The 16,925-nt window shown below is 34.6% G+C and overlaps 1 protein-coding gene across 3 annotated transcripts in view; it reads left to right on the forward strand.

Annotated features, from left to right (window-relative positions):
* The window catches only part of LRBA (LPS responsive beige-like anchor protein), a 760,465-nt gene that overhangs the window by 162,045 nt on the left and 581,495 nt on the right, over positions 1-16,925 (forward strand). For all 3 annotated transcript variants that reach the window (XM_020994027.2, XM_020994028.2, XM_078148462.1), the window contains exons 26-28: positions 249-429; positions 3,380-3,507; positions 3,927-4,034. In XM_020994027.2, the coding sequence (XP_020849686.1) occupies positions 249-429; positions 3,380-3,507; positions 3,927-4,034 (417 nt within the window). The remainder of the gene's footprint in view (positions 1-248; positions 430-3,379; positions 3,508-3,926; positions 4,035-16,925) is intronic.

A 16,925-nucleotide genomic window follows, 5' to 3' on the forward strand; every position in this document is an offset into this window, starting at 1 on the left:
TTTTGAAAGTGTTGTCTAGTCCAAGAATAAAAAGTATATCTATTTCACTGTCAAATATGACTGAGAGCCTGTACTTAATTTTAATTAATTGTAATAACATGTAATGATATGACAGAGAACAGGCTAGGGTCAAATATTTTGTAAACTTGGATTTTTGTGAAATTCAGAAATTGTGCTGTATTTTTATAAAAAATACTTTTCCTCATGACACTTGGCATACTGTAATGCTGAACTTTACTTTTTTGCAGCATGAGTTGGAGAATATTGAACCAACTCAGGGTCTTACAATAGAGACCTCTGTGACATTTTTGCAGAGGTTAATCAGTCTTGTAGATGTGTTAATTTTTGCAAGTTCTCTTGGCTTTACGGAAATTGAAGCTGAGAAAAATATGTCATCTGGAGGAATTTTGCGGCAGTGCCTCAGACTGGGTAAGTGTGAAACATTATTTCCTTTTTCTTTTTTATCTCCAGAGAAGGCCCGGTCTAAGTAAGAAGTTGGTAAATGCTTTTTGAGTAATTCTCTATTAAGTTGGGAATGTCACTAACATGTTTATATTGTGATAAAATGTGCCTTCTCAAATTTTTGAGAGCAAAGGGATAATTATAACAAGTACTTATGTAAGACTGAAGACCAGCATTATTATTCTTGAGTATTATCTAGTAGCAAGTTTACATGGAGATCACAAATATACTAATTACTAGTGATACTTAACCATTTATCAAATTATTATTAAATTATCAATAAAATTAATAGCAATTATTTCATTAGTAAATAATTTAATAAATAATACTAAAATAAAATAAATATTAATTTATTGAATATTAAATAAAATCACCATAGGTGTTCTTTGTCTAGATGCCCTTTTAAGTAATAATATTGCACTTTTTTGAAGCTAGATTTTTCAGTTTCTACCAAGCTTACCAGAAACAGCAGTGAGAATATTTTTCTGATTTACAGAAAGTTTAAATAATTGTTTGTTTCATGGATTTCCTCCTTGTTTCTAGGACAAAAGCAATTTGATAGGAAATGGAGAGGTGTGGGCCAAAAAAAATCTAAATCTCATTTTGAAATTGTAATATATGTTAATGGAGAAACATAATTTAGATTTATAAAAATTCTTATTGTGAAGTTATTGAGTTGAAGTTTGCATTTCGATTTTTCAGTTAATTATCTCATTCATTCAGAATGTTATTTAAACACTTTGAAATTTATTGTTTGATGTTTAAATTGAAATAGAATAGTTTAAAATATTCCTTAAAATGAAACAAAACAATGAAGCAGAAATACAATGTGCTTTTGTGAGAATATAGTGTAAAAAAAGTCTACTTGGGCTCTGATGCATGTGTGTGTGTGTGTGTGTGTGTGTGTGTGTGTGTGTGTATAGAAACACATATATATGTCACATTTTAAAAAAGTGTTTTTAGCTTCTGTTTAATGACACAACATTCATGTAGCTCTGAGGATAGGAGAGGAAGATGTGAGGCTCCTATTTTTATTTCTTCAACTTTGGTAGAACCAGAAGAGACTTGGGATATCAAGTCATTCACTCTGACCTGTTCCTGGTCTTCAAAATTTCTTCCCACGAAAAATTATCTTATCACAAATCAAAATACCTATTAACCTAGCATGCTCTCAGATCAGGTAAGGGTTGATTAGATTACATAATTAATTCCTGTTAAGGTTTCAGTTGTCTGAATAGGTTGCTACCTCTATCCATGAGTATATATTAATTATAAAGTGCTTGGCATAGTGCCTAACTTATATAGTAAGTACTATATAAATGTTAGCTATTGTTACTGTTAACATTACTTCCATTTCTAAAGAGAAGTGTGATATTTCCAATGACTCATCTGAGTCTCTGAAAGTTTATGGGGTTGTCTGCCTTGTCAACCCACCATTAGCTCCAGGAGTCCACCAGGGAATAAAATATTAGTACTTTTTTTTTTTAGGCAATTGGGGTTAAGTGACTTGCCCAGGGTCACACAGCTAGAAAGTGTCAAGTGTTTGGTCTGAGGCTGGATTTGAACTGAGGTCCTCCTGACTTCAGGGCCAGTGCTCTATCCACTGCGCCACCTAGCTGCCCCTCAGGGAATAAAATATTGAGAACTATCATTGAGGTCTAAGTCAGTTTATAAAATCTATCTTCTTACTTATATAGAGGACTTCATGTTCTTTAATGGGAGGAAGTGGAAAACTACTTTGCTTTCTTCTTTGTTTGTCACTGTATGTAAAAGCTGAATTCTTTCCAGAACAAATCAAAATTCTGTGTCCCAGCTGAGAGCCAGGGTGCTAATAGTAGACACAGCCCTGGGTTTACAATCAGAGCATGTGGGTTTGAGCTTGATTCTACTAATTTCTTGACATTAGCCTTTGGCACATTATGTAAGCACTTTCAGATAGTAATTCTCTTCCTGTCTCCTCCCCTGCCTAAAAGGAGGTTAGTACGTGAATATGTCACCAGAATTATAAAGAAAGTGCCTTCTAAACTGTGAAGCTGTAAATTTATGTGAGCAAGTATTCATCTTATAGGTATGACATTTATACTTTGTTATTGTTGTTGAGTCATTTTTCAGTTGTGTCTGACTCTTTGTGCCCCATTTGGGGTTTTCTTGGCAGAGACTGGAGTGGTTTCCCATTTCCTTTCCTAGCTCATTTTATAGATGAGAAAACTGAGGCAGACAGGGTTAAGTGACTTGCCCAGGATCACAACAGCTATTAAGTGTCTAAAGCCAGCTTTGAACTCAAGTCTTCTTGATTCCAGGCCCAGTTCTTTATCCATTATACCACCTAGCTGCGCCCCCTTCCCTCCCTTTATACTTCAGTGTGAATTATTTTTGTTATGGACGGATCAGTGCCCAACTGACAATAGTTGATCGGATGAAATAATATGTGACCCAGTATAAAAGTGAAGCTGTAAGCTGCTAGTGTTATTTTGTCTTCTCTCACTGGTTTTCCTTTAGTTACTTTTCTGTGCCAGAAGTCTCCCCTTTTCCCTTTTGCTTTATGTTTCTCACCTTCAATGGCATCAGTAACTGTTAGTTTTTATGGATTGTGAAGTATGGGAATTTGGGAGACAGCTTTTCATTTAGTTTCTGAATTAGATTTCAACATATCACCAAGGTAGGGAAGTTCAGCTAATAATAACTTACAACATATAAATATTTAAAAAACTTATTAAAGGTAATCTGATCTATTGGTTCTAATACACATAATATGCATAATAGTCATATTCAAATTGTTCATTCATATTGTAACATACATTATACATATGTTATGCTTTGGTATATAACAATCATTCCAAGTAATAAATTTTCCTTTTCTTAAACACAAATTCTACCTTTTCTCTCTCTATTCACTCCTACTTTTTTTTTTTGATAGTTTGTGCGGTGGCAGTAAGAAATTGTTTAGAGTGTCAGCAGTATTCGCAACTGAAACCTAGTAGAGACCCAGCAAAAGGACATAGAACAGCACATAGTTTGGTAACCACTGGAAAGTCTGCAGCAAAGGCAAGCATATAGATTAATGAATTTTAAATAAACATATATATTGTAATTTCATGATTAATTTTTTTAACAGTTTAAACTATAGTCAAACAAATATTGGACTTCCTAAAGCAGTTATTTTAACTTATAAGCTTAATATTAAATATTTATGTTTTTAAAGTACAAGGTAAATTTTGTTCCTGCTTAGTCTTTTCTGTTTTTCTGAATGTTTGCTTTTTTAATTTCTAGATTGCTTCTTTAGATATGACATTTACCTTTCTTGCTCTATCAGTCCCTTAGTAGACTGCTTGTTTAGTAGTTTGATGTATTTGTGTTTAAGCAGAAACAAAAGAACTAATAATGGGTATATTCCATGTACCACTTTTCTGATTCTTTGAATAATATGTTTATTTTTTTAACATCTTTGTGATTTTTTTTCTTAGAGTCCAGTAGATATTGTAACTGGTGGTATATCTCCAGTGAGAGATCTTGACAGACTTCTACAAGACATGGATATTAACCGACTTAGAGCAGTTGTCTTCAGAGATATAGTATGTCATGCTTCTTGTTTTGGTTGTGATTGTTTCTCTTTTTTCAGCTTATAAAATTTGTCCTGTACCCCAGGAATTCACTTTCCTGTTGAGAAATCTCATTGGCTTTAAAATATTTTAGTAATAAGGAGAATAAGTTTTTAGAGAGCAAATTACTTGGCAACAGTTTTAGAATCTCAGTGTATGGGGAGAATTATGTGTAAAACTTCACAGTGTTAAATTTGATACTAGAAGTTAATCTACTTAGGAACTCCATAGTGTTAACTAGAAAATAGGGCTGTTTTTTTCCTTCAGTGCCCAACATATACATCAAGAGGACACATCGTGAAATGTTGCTGTTCATTGGAGGGTTTTAAAGTTAAAATATTGCAATTGCTCTTAGGTCTGTCATGCATGTTTTGCTTCTTTTCTGTTCCATTATAATTGAAGTATACATCAAAAAGGGGAAATATACAGAACCCAGGAAAGAAAGAGGGGGAATGGCAAGGGATCCCAGAAATCTATTTCAGGTAACAATTTATACAACGTTATTTTGGAAAAGAGGAAGTGTATTTATGAAAGATGAAAAATAATGAATCTCAGTATAGATTTATCAGCTTAATTTTGTCTTTTAATTTTGACAGACATGAGAATAACCAAACAAGCTTTACAACCTTCAGGCTATTTCAGAGCAGTCAATATTACTGAAAAGATTAGGTCATGCTAGATATAATTCCCTTGTATGATGATATAGCTCATTTTAGCAAATCTTTTTTAATCACCTACAATGTTTATTGCAATGTGGTTTCTGTTATGAGAGATTCAAACATAAGGTCTCCTTTCTACTTTTTTGGAGGATATGTCTCACAACACATTCATCTTTAATACAAAATGGGTCATAGTATTAACATGAAATATCAAGCCCCATGTGAAGTGTGAGACTATAAAATTAATTTGTTCCAGAGGAGCAGCTGGAGATCATGGAAAGCTTAATGAACGAAATGTCTTTTGAGACAGGATTTCAACAGGTAGAGAAAATGAGAGGTCATTCTAGGTATTATCAAGGTATGTATATGAGAAAGTGGAGAATATCCCAGGAGACCCAGCAATTACTTCAATTTGACTATATTTTACAGGAGAGAAGAACTTTTTTTATTCCTCTCTCTCTGTATATTCTAAAAGGTTGTTCAGGGTAAGGCTGGAAGAAGTTGAGTAGGCTGTCAATAGACAGGATTTTAAAAGTTTTGAGCAAAGGATTAACATAATGAGATCATGAGAAAGAGGTCTGAAGGGTGGAAGAATGAGAGAATTAAGGTAGGAAGGCTGATCAAAAGATTATTTTAGTAGTCTGTGTAATCTATGGGTAAGTTGTTATTGGCCTATACTAGAATGATGGTAGTGGGAACTGATGCTACAGAGAATGTAGAGGTAATGATCCTCACAGCACCTCTGAAAAGTAGGTGCTACTGTTGTTACCCCCATTTTATAGATGAGGAAACTGAAGCTGATGGAAGTTAATGACTTGCTCAAAGTATAAGTTGAACTCATTTTTGACTGACACTTCAGGTCCAGTGGTCTATCCACTGTACCACGTGGCTACCTTTAAGTAGATGTACTTCTATGATGGAAATATAATATAAACTTTAAGGCAGAGGTTCTTAATTTAAAGTGTGTGAACTTGTTTTAAAAATATTTTGGTAATTGTATTCAATGTAATTTGTTTCTTTTGGAATCATGTGTATTTCATTTTTGTATGTTTAAAAACATTCTGTTTATTTTACCTTTGTAACAAGTCAAATATACCACCTCCTCCTTCTCTCCTCTGACACTGTCACTCCCATAGTGCTGGCCTCACCTGTGCAAAGTCATCACCTCACACTTAACTATTGCAATTATTCGCTGGTTGGTCTCCCTACCTCAGGCTCTTTTCTCTAGTCCACCTCCCCATCAACTGTCAAAAGGCTCTTCCTAAAGGTTCAATCATATCAGCCTCCTGTCCCCAATTCAATAAATTCCCGGGACACCCTATCACCTCCAGCATCTTTTTTTCTTTTTTAAATTAAATTAATATAAGGTTTATCTATTTTATTTTTTAAAAATTAAACCAGCTCTTAATTTTATTAGTCTAAATAGTTTTCTTAATTTCACTTTTATTAATCTCTCCTTTGATTTTTGGAATTTCTAATTTGGTGTTTAATTAGGGATTTTTAATTTGTTCTTTTTCTAGTTTTTTTAGTCTCATGCCTAATTCATTAGTCTCTTCTTTCTCTATTTCATTCATGTAAGTATTTAGAGATATAAAATTTCCCCTAAGAACTGGTTTGGTTACATCCCGTAAGTTTTGATATGTTGTCTCATTATTGTCATTCTCTTGCATGAAGTTATTGATCGTTTCTGTGACTTCTTGTTTGACCCACTCATTCTTTAGGGTTAGATTATTTATTCCAATTAATTTTTAGTCTATCCTTCCATGGCCCTTTATTACGTTAGTTTTTATTGCATCTTGATCAGAAAAGGGTGGATTTAATATTTCTGCCTCTCTGCATTTTATTGTGAGGTTTTTATGCCCTAGTACATGGTCAGTAGGTGTGGTGTACCATTGAGAAAAAAGTATATTCCTTTCCATCTCCATTCAGCTTTCTTCAGAGGTCTACCATATCTAACTTTTCTAAAATTTTATTTGCTTCCTTAACTTCTTTCTTGTTTATTTTGTGGTTAGATTTATTTAGTTCTAAGAGAGGGAGGTTGGGGTCCCCCACTAGTATGGTCTTGCTGTCTATTTCTTCCTGTAACTCACAACTTCTCTAAGAATTTGGATTCTATTCCACTTGGTGCATATATATTTAGTATTGATATTACTTCATTGTCTATGGTACCTTTTAGCAGGATGTCGTTTCCTTCCTGATATCTTTTAATTAGTTCTATTTTTGTTTTTGCTTTGTCTGAGATCAGGATTGCTACCCCTGCTTTTTTTACTTCAGCTGAAGCACAATATATTCTGCTCCAGCCTTTTACCTTTATTCTGTGTGTATCTCTCTGCTTCAGATGTATTTCTTATAAACAACATATTGTTGGATTATGTTTTTAATCCATTCTGCTGTCTGCTTCTGTTTTATAGGACAGTTCATCCCATTCACATTCACAGTTATGATTTCTAAGTATCTTTCTCTCCATCCCTGTTTATGCTTTTCTTTCTCCTTTCTCCCTTTCCCTCCTCACTAGAGTTTTGTTCCTGACCACAGCCTCCCTTAATCTGCCCTGCCTTCTATCTCCCTCCCTCCTTTATCTTATATTTCTATACCCAAGTAAGTGTGTTTGTTATTCCCTCTGAGCCAAATCCAACGAGAGTAAGAGTCAAACAATGCTCACCTTCCTCCCTTCTTTCCCTCTACTGTAATAGGTTTGTGTGCCTCTTCATGTGATGTAATTTACCCTTTTCTGCCTCCTCTTCCTCTCCCAGTACAATCCTTTTTTTTACCCCTTAATTAACTTTTTTATCATCACATCAAAATCAACTTATAATCACGCCCTCTGTCTATGTATTCACCTTTTGAATGTCGTAATAAAGATACAGTTCTCAAGAGTTAAAAGTATCACCTTCCCATGATACCTGTAGTATCAAATATAAAATCCTGTGCTTGGCATTCAAAGCCCTTTACATCCTTACTCCCTCCTGCCTTTCCACTCTTCTTACCCTTCTTTTTCTTCAAATACAGTAATGCTGGCCTCCTTATTGTTCCTTAGATCAGACACTGCACCTCTCTGCTTTGGACATAGTCGTTGGCTGTTCCCCATGCTTAGAATGCTTTCCATCCTCATCTCTATCTCCTGGATTTCCTGACTTGCTTCAAGCCTCAGCTAAAATTCTGCCTTCTGTGAGAAGCCTTTCCTTATTCTACTTAATGCTAGTGCCTTTTTTGTCTTAATTATCTACAATTTATCATGTATGTAACTTGTTTGTACATAGTTGTTTCCATGTTGTCTCCTCCATTAGATGGTGGGCTCATTGAGTGCATTAAATGTGTTTTGCTTTTCTTTGTATATCTGCTCTTAGCACAGGGCCTGGCACATAGTAGATGCTTCATAAATGCTTATCAGCTGACAGACTGAGAAACAGATTAACCAGCCTGCCCCGTGGTACATGACACAAAATAGGTTAAAACTCCTTTAAAAAAATCTGCTTGAGAATCTCATTAACAAGCTTGGAGTAGTATATTTTCTAGACTATTGTGTACCAAATGTTTTTGACCAAAGGTTTTTCAAAATCTGTTGTAAATATTTTTATGGAGCACTAGCCTCTGTAATAGAACTGTTTTCTATGTCATGCACATACATAATGCATGTATGCAAATTTATGTGAATGACCAGAGAAGGAATAGAAGCCACATTGTTAGAATGATTTTAATGTAGATTTGAGATTTTTGGGCCATCTGTAAGAGTTTAGTTAATTTAAATCTGAAATATTACTTAAAGGAAACCTTTTCTCTTAACAGCTGTATAATTGAATTCTTTTTTGTAGATGCCAGCCTGTATGGCCAGACCTAAATCAACAGGAAATGAAAGATAAGGAAGGAGCCTATCAGCAGGTTTACCTTTACCCTTGTAGGATCTATGGGCAACTGCTTTTTAAAAAAAAACAACAACAAACTGTCACCATAAAGTGTTTGGTCATTCTTAACATTTTCTTATCATAATATTCAAATCACTAATATATTTACTTTTATTTCCTTTCCAGTTTCTCTGTTGTATTCTGTAATTTCAAACTAAAAGAAGCCCAACATATATGTGTGTGTGTGTGTGTGTGTGTGTGTGTGTGTGTATATATGTATATATAGTTGAGCTCCCTAACGTTATAGATGGTGATATTGAATCTTATAGAAATTAAATGAGGGGGCAGCTAGGTGGCGTAGTGGATAGAGTACCAGCCCTGAAGTCAGGAGGTCCTGAGTTCAAATATGGTCTCAGACACATGATATTCACTAGCTGTGTGACCCTGGGCAAGTCACTTAACCCCAATTGCCTCACCAAAAAAAAAAAAAGAAAGAAATTAAATGAGTAGATCAATGTCTTACAATAAATTAGTGGGAGAAATTGGATAATTTATTGGGTTTTTCCTATTATCTTATATGACAAGTCTCAATAGCCAATTCTGTGGTTTTGTATTTTTAGTTTTGTTGATTTTTTTCTTCCATTTCTATGGCTTTGTAGTTTGCTAACACTTTCTTAGTGTCTTTAGTGACCTCTTCATATTTGGAATACTCAGTTTCATTGTTTTTTTCACTGTTGGAGCTCTTTTCTTCATAATTTTTCTTTAATTTTCTTGTGAGAGGTTTCATAGAGTAGAAGTACAGTGTTGACCTCCACATTTACCCTTACCTTAATGTTCTTGTCCTTTTAATATCTTTCTTCTGCTTAGTCTATGACTAGTCTCAACCTCAATATCAGTATTTTTTCTCTACTGTTACATTCCATTTTTTAAAATGTTAACGTATATTATCTTGTGGGAACATTTACATGCTATGTACATACACAATGTGGGCTACATAGTACTTATGTTATTTTCCTGGTTATTTTAATGTCTTTTCTAACTCTCCTCTTGAACATTAGATATTCTGGATTCTTTGGTATATATAATATCTTAACACATTCCACCAGCTTATTTAGCATGTCATCTCTTTGCCTGGTCTTAAGAAGAAAATTATCATTTGTCTGATGAAAAGTTTTTTCTTCTTTGATGCTATGAGCACAGTGAGTAGAGTTACTAATGTTTAGATTAGGGAAATTTTATAAACATAATTTATCCAGGTTTCAGCAAAACATTTGACAGTATCTAATGATAGAGAGATTTGTGAGATAGGGAGATTTTAGCTAGGTAATAACATACATTTTGGTGAATTAAGGACTAACTGGATGAATAGATTCAAAGTAACCATCCATTAATTAGTTGATGTCACTGCAGAGCAAGACTTTTTAATTGTCTTTTCCAAGAATTTGCCCGTTGCCCTATTTTCATTCAATTTTCAAAAAATTAATAATGACTCGGATAATGCATAGTTTGACTGTTGATCAAACGTGCAGATAGCATCATGTTGGGGAGGGTTCACATGTTCAATAGCAGTATCCAAAAATATCTCAGCTAGATAATATGCTGGGAACAATATAATAAGTTGAAATTTAATAGGGACAAAAGTAAAGACTAAAGTAGGACTTATGAACATCACAAGTAGGATTGGGAAAACATAACTAGATGCCATTTTGTGTGAAAAGGGGATTTTAGTGCGCTGTGAGCCTTAGTTTGGTAATCCTTTTAAAAAAGGAAATGAGGTTAGTCTTGCATGACCTTTTGGTGAAATCATGCTGGCTCTTGGTAGTCACCATTTCCCCTTTTAAAAAAAATTATTTTTCCAATTAATGAAAACATGCTTTCTTTCTCCTTTTACCCCACTCTGTTCTGCTTCTCCATGAGAAAGAAAAACAAAACCTTTGTTATCCTGTTACATGTATTTATAGTCAAGCAAAGCAAATTCCTGCATTTGCCATCTCCAAAACAAATATGTCACAATCTGGAATTTCTGAGACTATCACCTCTCTGTAAGGAGAGGAGTATCATGTTTCCTCATGGATACTCTGGAATCAGAGTTGGTCACTGTGTTGGTTAGAATTCCCAAGTCTTCCATAGTTGTTTGTCTTTGCCATATTATTGTTGTTATATAAATTGTTCTCCTAGTTCTGCTTGCTTTATATATATATTATATAAGTCCTCATATAATTCTTCTTAGTTCTCTGTGAAAGTATTCCTTTCATCAGCTCTTAGGACACGATAGTATTCCATCAAATTCATATACCATAACTTATTTATCTATTCCCCGATGATAGACATTCTAATTTGTTGTTACTGGAGAAAGAGCTGTACAAATATTTTTTGTTTATATGGGTTTTTCCCTTTCTCTTTGAAATCTTTGCAGATAAAGACCTAGTAACAGTACTGCTAGATCAAATAGTTATGCCCAGTTTAATAGCTTTTTGGGAATAGGTCCAAGTTGCTTTCCAGATTACCTACACCACTATGGTTCTGTCACTGTTGCATTAATGAACCTGTTTCCCCACAGCCCTTCCAGCATTTGTCATTTCCATTTTTTTTATCAGATTTGCCAATCTTATTGGTATAAGGTGGAATGTTATAGTTTTTTAAAATTTGTATTTCTACAATTATTAGTGGATTTGGAGATTCTTTTCAAGTAATTATTGATAGCCTTGATTTTTTTTCTTTTTACTCTGAAAACTGACTGTTTGTATTCTTTTACCATTTGTTAAGGGAATGGTTCTATTCTTATACTTTTGAATCAGTTCCTATGTATCATAGCATTGTGATTTTTTTTAAAAGAATGACTTTTATTTTCCACAGATTAAAAAAAAATTTTTTTTGCTACATAGTTTTTGTATATTTCTATGAGATTATGCTTTTCATTTATTTATATGAAGTGTTCAGCATTATACAAATTTGAAGTAATATGTTTGGTAGCATATTTATAACATTTTTAAAAGTTTAGAGGGTTTTTTTTCTGAATGTACAGTATATGGGGTAAAATGAGATTACATTAAAACTTACTTTCTCCTCTACAGTAATTTGCAGTGAAGCTTAAATGACATATACAAATTAAATGAAATTTATTATCAAAAATAGGAGTTCATTTGAGTTTAACTATGGAAAACAAGCCATTGGAGTTTGATCACAGTGTCAAATCTTACCATTTTAGACATTCAGCCATGTAGAAGCAATGTGAACTTAATCAGAGAAACTTGCAGATTTTTACCCCATTTACCTGCTTCTCTTCTAATTTTAACTAACTTGGTTTTGTTTCTCGAAAAACTTCTTAGTTTTATGTAATTAAAATAGTCCATTTTACCTTCTACATACCTCTTTATCTCTTGTTTTGTCATGAACTTTCCCCCATCCATAGGTCTAATAGGCAGTTTCTAATTTGCTCCTCTAATTTGTTTTTAATGTCTTAAGTTATGTACCCATTGAAGCTGCTCTTCAAATGTGGTGTTATTTGCCTTTCTGAGTGTTTACAAACTATTTCTTTAATATCCATTCTAGAAATTTCTGAGGAATCAAGGTCAAACTCATTGGCCTATGGTTTGAAATTTATTATTATTTTTTTCAATTTTATTAATTTATTGATTTATCAACAATCACTTCCATATGCTTTTGAGTTGAAAATTTTTCTCCCCCCCCCCAAGACGGCACACAATCTGATATAGGCTTTACATTTACATTTCTAATAAACATATTTTCACATTAGTGAAGTTGTAAGTAAAAATTAAAATATGGTTTGAAATGTATCTCCCCCCCCCCTTTTTAGAAAGGTGGGATATTTGCCCTTCTGCATTCTCAACCATTTAACATGGTCATATGTTTAGTAAACATATTCCACCACCAAATTTACTACCAGTTAGTTTTGTAACCTTAGATAAGTCATCTAATCTTTCTAGGACTAATTTTCATCTTGTAAAAAATAGATTTGACTAAATGATTTTTTCTGTTTACATCTAGGTTATTTGATGACAATGTCAATATTATTCTTATTTTTAAAGCATTTAGGAATAATACATTTTTACTACTATTAAACAAGGCTACATGGCAGAAACAGTTGATTTAATGCTTTAAGGACAGGTAGTACCTTGGAAGAAAGTGATGACAGTGTTTAAGAGGGATTATTCTCAGAAGAAAGAGCAAGGTAAAACCCTGAAGTGGGTAAATATGTGGGTAAATATGTTTACTAAGCCACTATCATAGTGGTTTAGTAAACACACCTGCCAATTCTTTGATTATCCATGTTCATTTGGGACAGGTGGCTTGAATTCATCCTGGGCAAGTAGGTGCTTTATTACTTTATACATACATACCTTGAGTATCAATTCCGTTATCTGTGTTTATTCTGTTATTTTCAGGGTAAAGGTCATTCATCTTGACAGGAAATAGAAGTAAATTATTACAGACACGTAAATTAAGTATTTACAGATAAGTAAATACTCTGTGTGTGTGTGTGTGTGTGTGGTGAAGTTGAAAAAGCTAAATACAAGGTCATGAAGAATAGCTTTATGTAGAAGGTCGTTCTTAAACTATACTCCTAAGATAGCCAGACATTTTATATGGCAGAATTCTAGAGGATTGCTTTCTAGAAAAGGGGCACCATTTGTTTAAATGTGCAGAGCCAAAAGATAGAATGTTTTATTTAGGGATATAACTGGCAGGCTGGTTTCACTTGAATGGCTGCTGTATGAAGGGGTGTAATATGAAGTAAGATGTGGAAGTTTAAGTGGGAGCCATGTTGTGTTTTTATGTCAGGCCAAGCATTTACAAGTTTATCCTTGTGGTAAAATGGAACCTTTGAAGATTTTTGAATGGAGGAGCACCTTGGTCAGATCTGTATTTTAATAATATAAATTTGGTGCTTGGAGAGTTGATTAAAGACATTTTTTCATAAGAAGTTTGGGCTGGTGGGTGGATCTAATTTGGCCTTGCTTATTTCCCTAGAAAGCTTTCTTCATATTTTAAAAGTTTTTATTATATTCAGCCACCAAAGTGATTTTCCTAAAGCACTGGTCTGAAAATGTCACTGCCCTACTAAATAAATAAACTCCAGTGTCTCCCTTTTGTCTCTAGGAGGTTCAAATTCAAATGCTCCATTTGGCATTGAAAGCGCTGTTGTAAACTATTCCTCTTTTACTTTTCCAGTCTTCTTACACCCTTTTGCCATGTATTCTTGGATCCTATGACCCTGGCCTCCTGACTGTTTCACAAACAAGATACTCTGTCCCTTGGCTTCAAGCATTTTGTCTGGCTGTCTCCCATGCCTGGAATGCTTTTTTTCCTTATCTCTGTTGACTTCCCTGCCTTCTTTTAAGTCCCATCTTTTACTGGAAGCTTCCCCCAATTCCTCTTGATTCTAGCTTTCCCTCTGTTAATTATTTCCTTTTTATCCTGTATATGGCTTGCTTTGTATATATTTGCTTGCATGTTGTCTCCCCCTGTACATTGTAAGTGCCTTGAGGGCAGGGGCTTGTCTCTTTTTTGTATCCCTAGCACTTACCATGATGTCTGGCATATAGTGGGTGCTCAATACATGATTATTGATTGGTTGATTTGATCTTTAAAGGGTTTTAGGCAGTCTTCCTTTTGTTCAATCTCTTTTAAGTGTTTTCCTGTTTATTTTAAAGTTTTTTTTGTATTATGAACTTAAACATCAACATCAACTAACAGACGTTTCAGTAAAGAGAACAGATTGTATATGAAACTGAATTTTTTATACATTATAGAATGTATAAACTCTAACCACTCTAAAATAATTAAATTTATATATCAGTGAATTTAACATAATAGTAACATAACTGCTCTGTTTGTCACTGTACCCTTTTAACCTAATTGGTCTTATTTCTAACCATGAAGTATAGTCAGGAAAACGAATTCATGCATTGGTCATGCTTAAAAAGGCATGTCTTCTTTGGCACCTTTTCTCCATAATCTCTTTGCCAAAAAGTGAGGAAAATGATTTTTCCTTAGGTTATTCTTTTTTTAATCCATGATTGATTATTTAATTTATCAGAGTTCTTAAGGTTTTCAAAATTGTTTTCCTTTACATTATTATAAGCATTGTATAAATTATTCTCCTGGTTCACTCATTTTACTTTTTTTACACTCATTTATTTCATATACACTTTTCCTAGATTTCCTGTTACCCCCCTTTTTGGGCATCTGTGCCAATCTGATGGGTAGAAGGTGGAACCAAATAATTATTTTAATCTGTGTTTCTTCTATGACTGATTTTTTGAGTATTATTTCATATGGTTCTTCTGATCTTAGATTATTTGAAAATTGTGTTTGTATCTTTTTAACACTTGTCTGTTGGACAGTTGCTCTTATCCTTATATATGTTTATCAGTTTCTTTTATGAGTTGTAGAAAAGATGCTGACTTGTATTGGTAGAGGAAATTTCCTAGATCAGTAAAATAAGAAGTCACCCCCCCCAACCCCACCCCCCAGTCCAGTGCAAAAAACCAAACCCAAAAAACCACCTTTACACTGTTTTTGGAGCTAGATTCTAAATATTTGTTGTCATGCATTTTTATTTTGGTTCTGTCTGCTGCTTTCCCCTTTTACCTGAAATGTAGGTAAAATCTTTTTATATTACCTTTTATGTTAAGAACAGGAAAGGAGCTCTACCCTTAAAAAACTTTTCTATTTATTATTTCTCTGTGTGTGTGTGTGTGTGTGTGTGTGTGTGTGTGTGTGTGTGTGTGTGTATGTATGTATGTGTGTGTGTACAAGTATTGCTGGGGTGGGGTGGATAGACATCCACAAATTTGATCTTCCCTTGCCTGATCTACATCCATAGTCAAACACCTTCTACTCCAGGTCTTATATATCTTTTGAGCATCAGCATTGTGTGCATTAAACAAAAATATTACCTTCATGTCTTTTTACCCCATCCACCTTCATGCACAGTAAACTTCATTCTTCCTATAGAGCCTTTTTTTTTTTGTATTGAAATTCAATTCAATTATTCTATTCTGTGAACTTCAGAACTTTTGTGTAAGAGAGGCAGAGCCAATCTGGCTGAGTGAAAGCAGTGACTTGCTTGAGCTCTTCCCCAAACCCCTCCAAATACCTATAAAAAATGGCTCTAAACAAATTCTAAAGCAGCAGAACCCACAAAAAGACAGAGTGAAGCAAATTTCCAGCACAAGACAACCTGGATGGTTGATTGGAAAGGCATAGGGTGGGGAGAAGAGTGCAGTGTGGCGTGTGTGCGTAGGCCACAGCGAACCTGGAGCAGGCCTCAGAGAACAGAATCGCGGGCAGCTGTGTCAGTTTCCAGACTTCTCAACCCACGAACACCAAAGACAACATAGAAGGTCAGTGGGAAAAGTCTATTTCTGCGGTACTGAGAGAGAAGCGAGGTGGTCTCAGCTCCATTTCCTGATCAGGGCCTGGGGCTGGAGCTGCCACCTGAGCTTCCAGCCTACAGGCTGATCAGAGGGGGATTGCAGGGGTCTCTTTGCCAGTGCTGATGCAGGAATCTCTTGCTTTGCCGTGCTTGGATCTGGGTTACAGTTCTGGGCAGCGGTCCTGGGGTGAGGAGGAGCACTGGTGTGGTGGAGCTTGTAGTGGCTGTGGAGAGGAAACCTCCCTCACGGTTCCAGGACAGAAAGGAGTGCTTGTGGTCACTAATAGACCAGAGCACAGTCCAGGAAAGGAGTAAACACCTCACCCTTTATCATACCATCTTGGAAGAACTGAAAATTTACAGGTCTCTAGAAGTATCTCTGAAAACAGCTGCACAAATCCCCAGAGCTTGGGACAGTACATTCTCCACACTGGAAGCAGACTCTTACCTTAACAAAGAGTTTAAAACTCAAGTAATTGGCTGGGATCATGAGCAAGCAGTGCAAAAAGAGTCAGACTATATTATCTTACTTTGGTGACAAAGAAGATCAAAATATACAACCAGAAGAAGACAACAAAGTCAAAGCTCCTACATCTGAAGCCTCTAAGAAAAATATGAATCAGTCCCAGGCCTTGGAAGAGCTCAAGAGGGATTTTGAGAAGCAAGTAAGAGAAGTAGAGGAAAAACTGGGATGAGAAATGAGAGTGATGCAAGAAAATCATGAAAAACAAGTCAACAGCTTGCTAGAGGAGACTCAAAAAAAATACTGAAGAAAATAACACCTTAAAAAAATAGCCTAACCCAAATGACAAAATGCCAATGAGGAGAAGAATGCCCTAAAAACAAAAACTGGCCAAATGGAAAAGGAAGCCCAAAAGATTACTGAAGAAAATACTTCCTTAAAAATTAGAGTAGAGCAATTGGAAGCTAGTGACTTTATGAGAAATCAAGACACTGTAAA

This window comes from Phascolarctos cinereus, unplaced genomic scaffold (genome assembly GCF_003287225.1).
Source record: "Phascolarctos cinereus isolate Bilbo 61053 unplaced genomic scaffold, phaCin_HiC Scaffold_9;HRSCAF=440, whole genome shotgun sequence".
In the NCBI taxonomy this organism is placed as follows: domain Eukaryota; kingdom Metazoa; phylum Chordata; class Mammalia; order Diprotodontia; family Phascolarctidae; genus Phascolarctos; species Phascolarctos cinereus.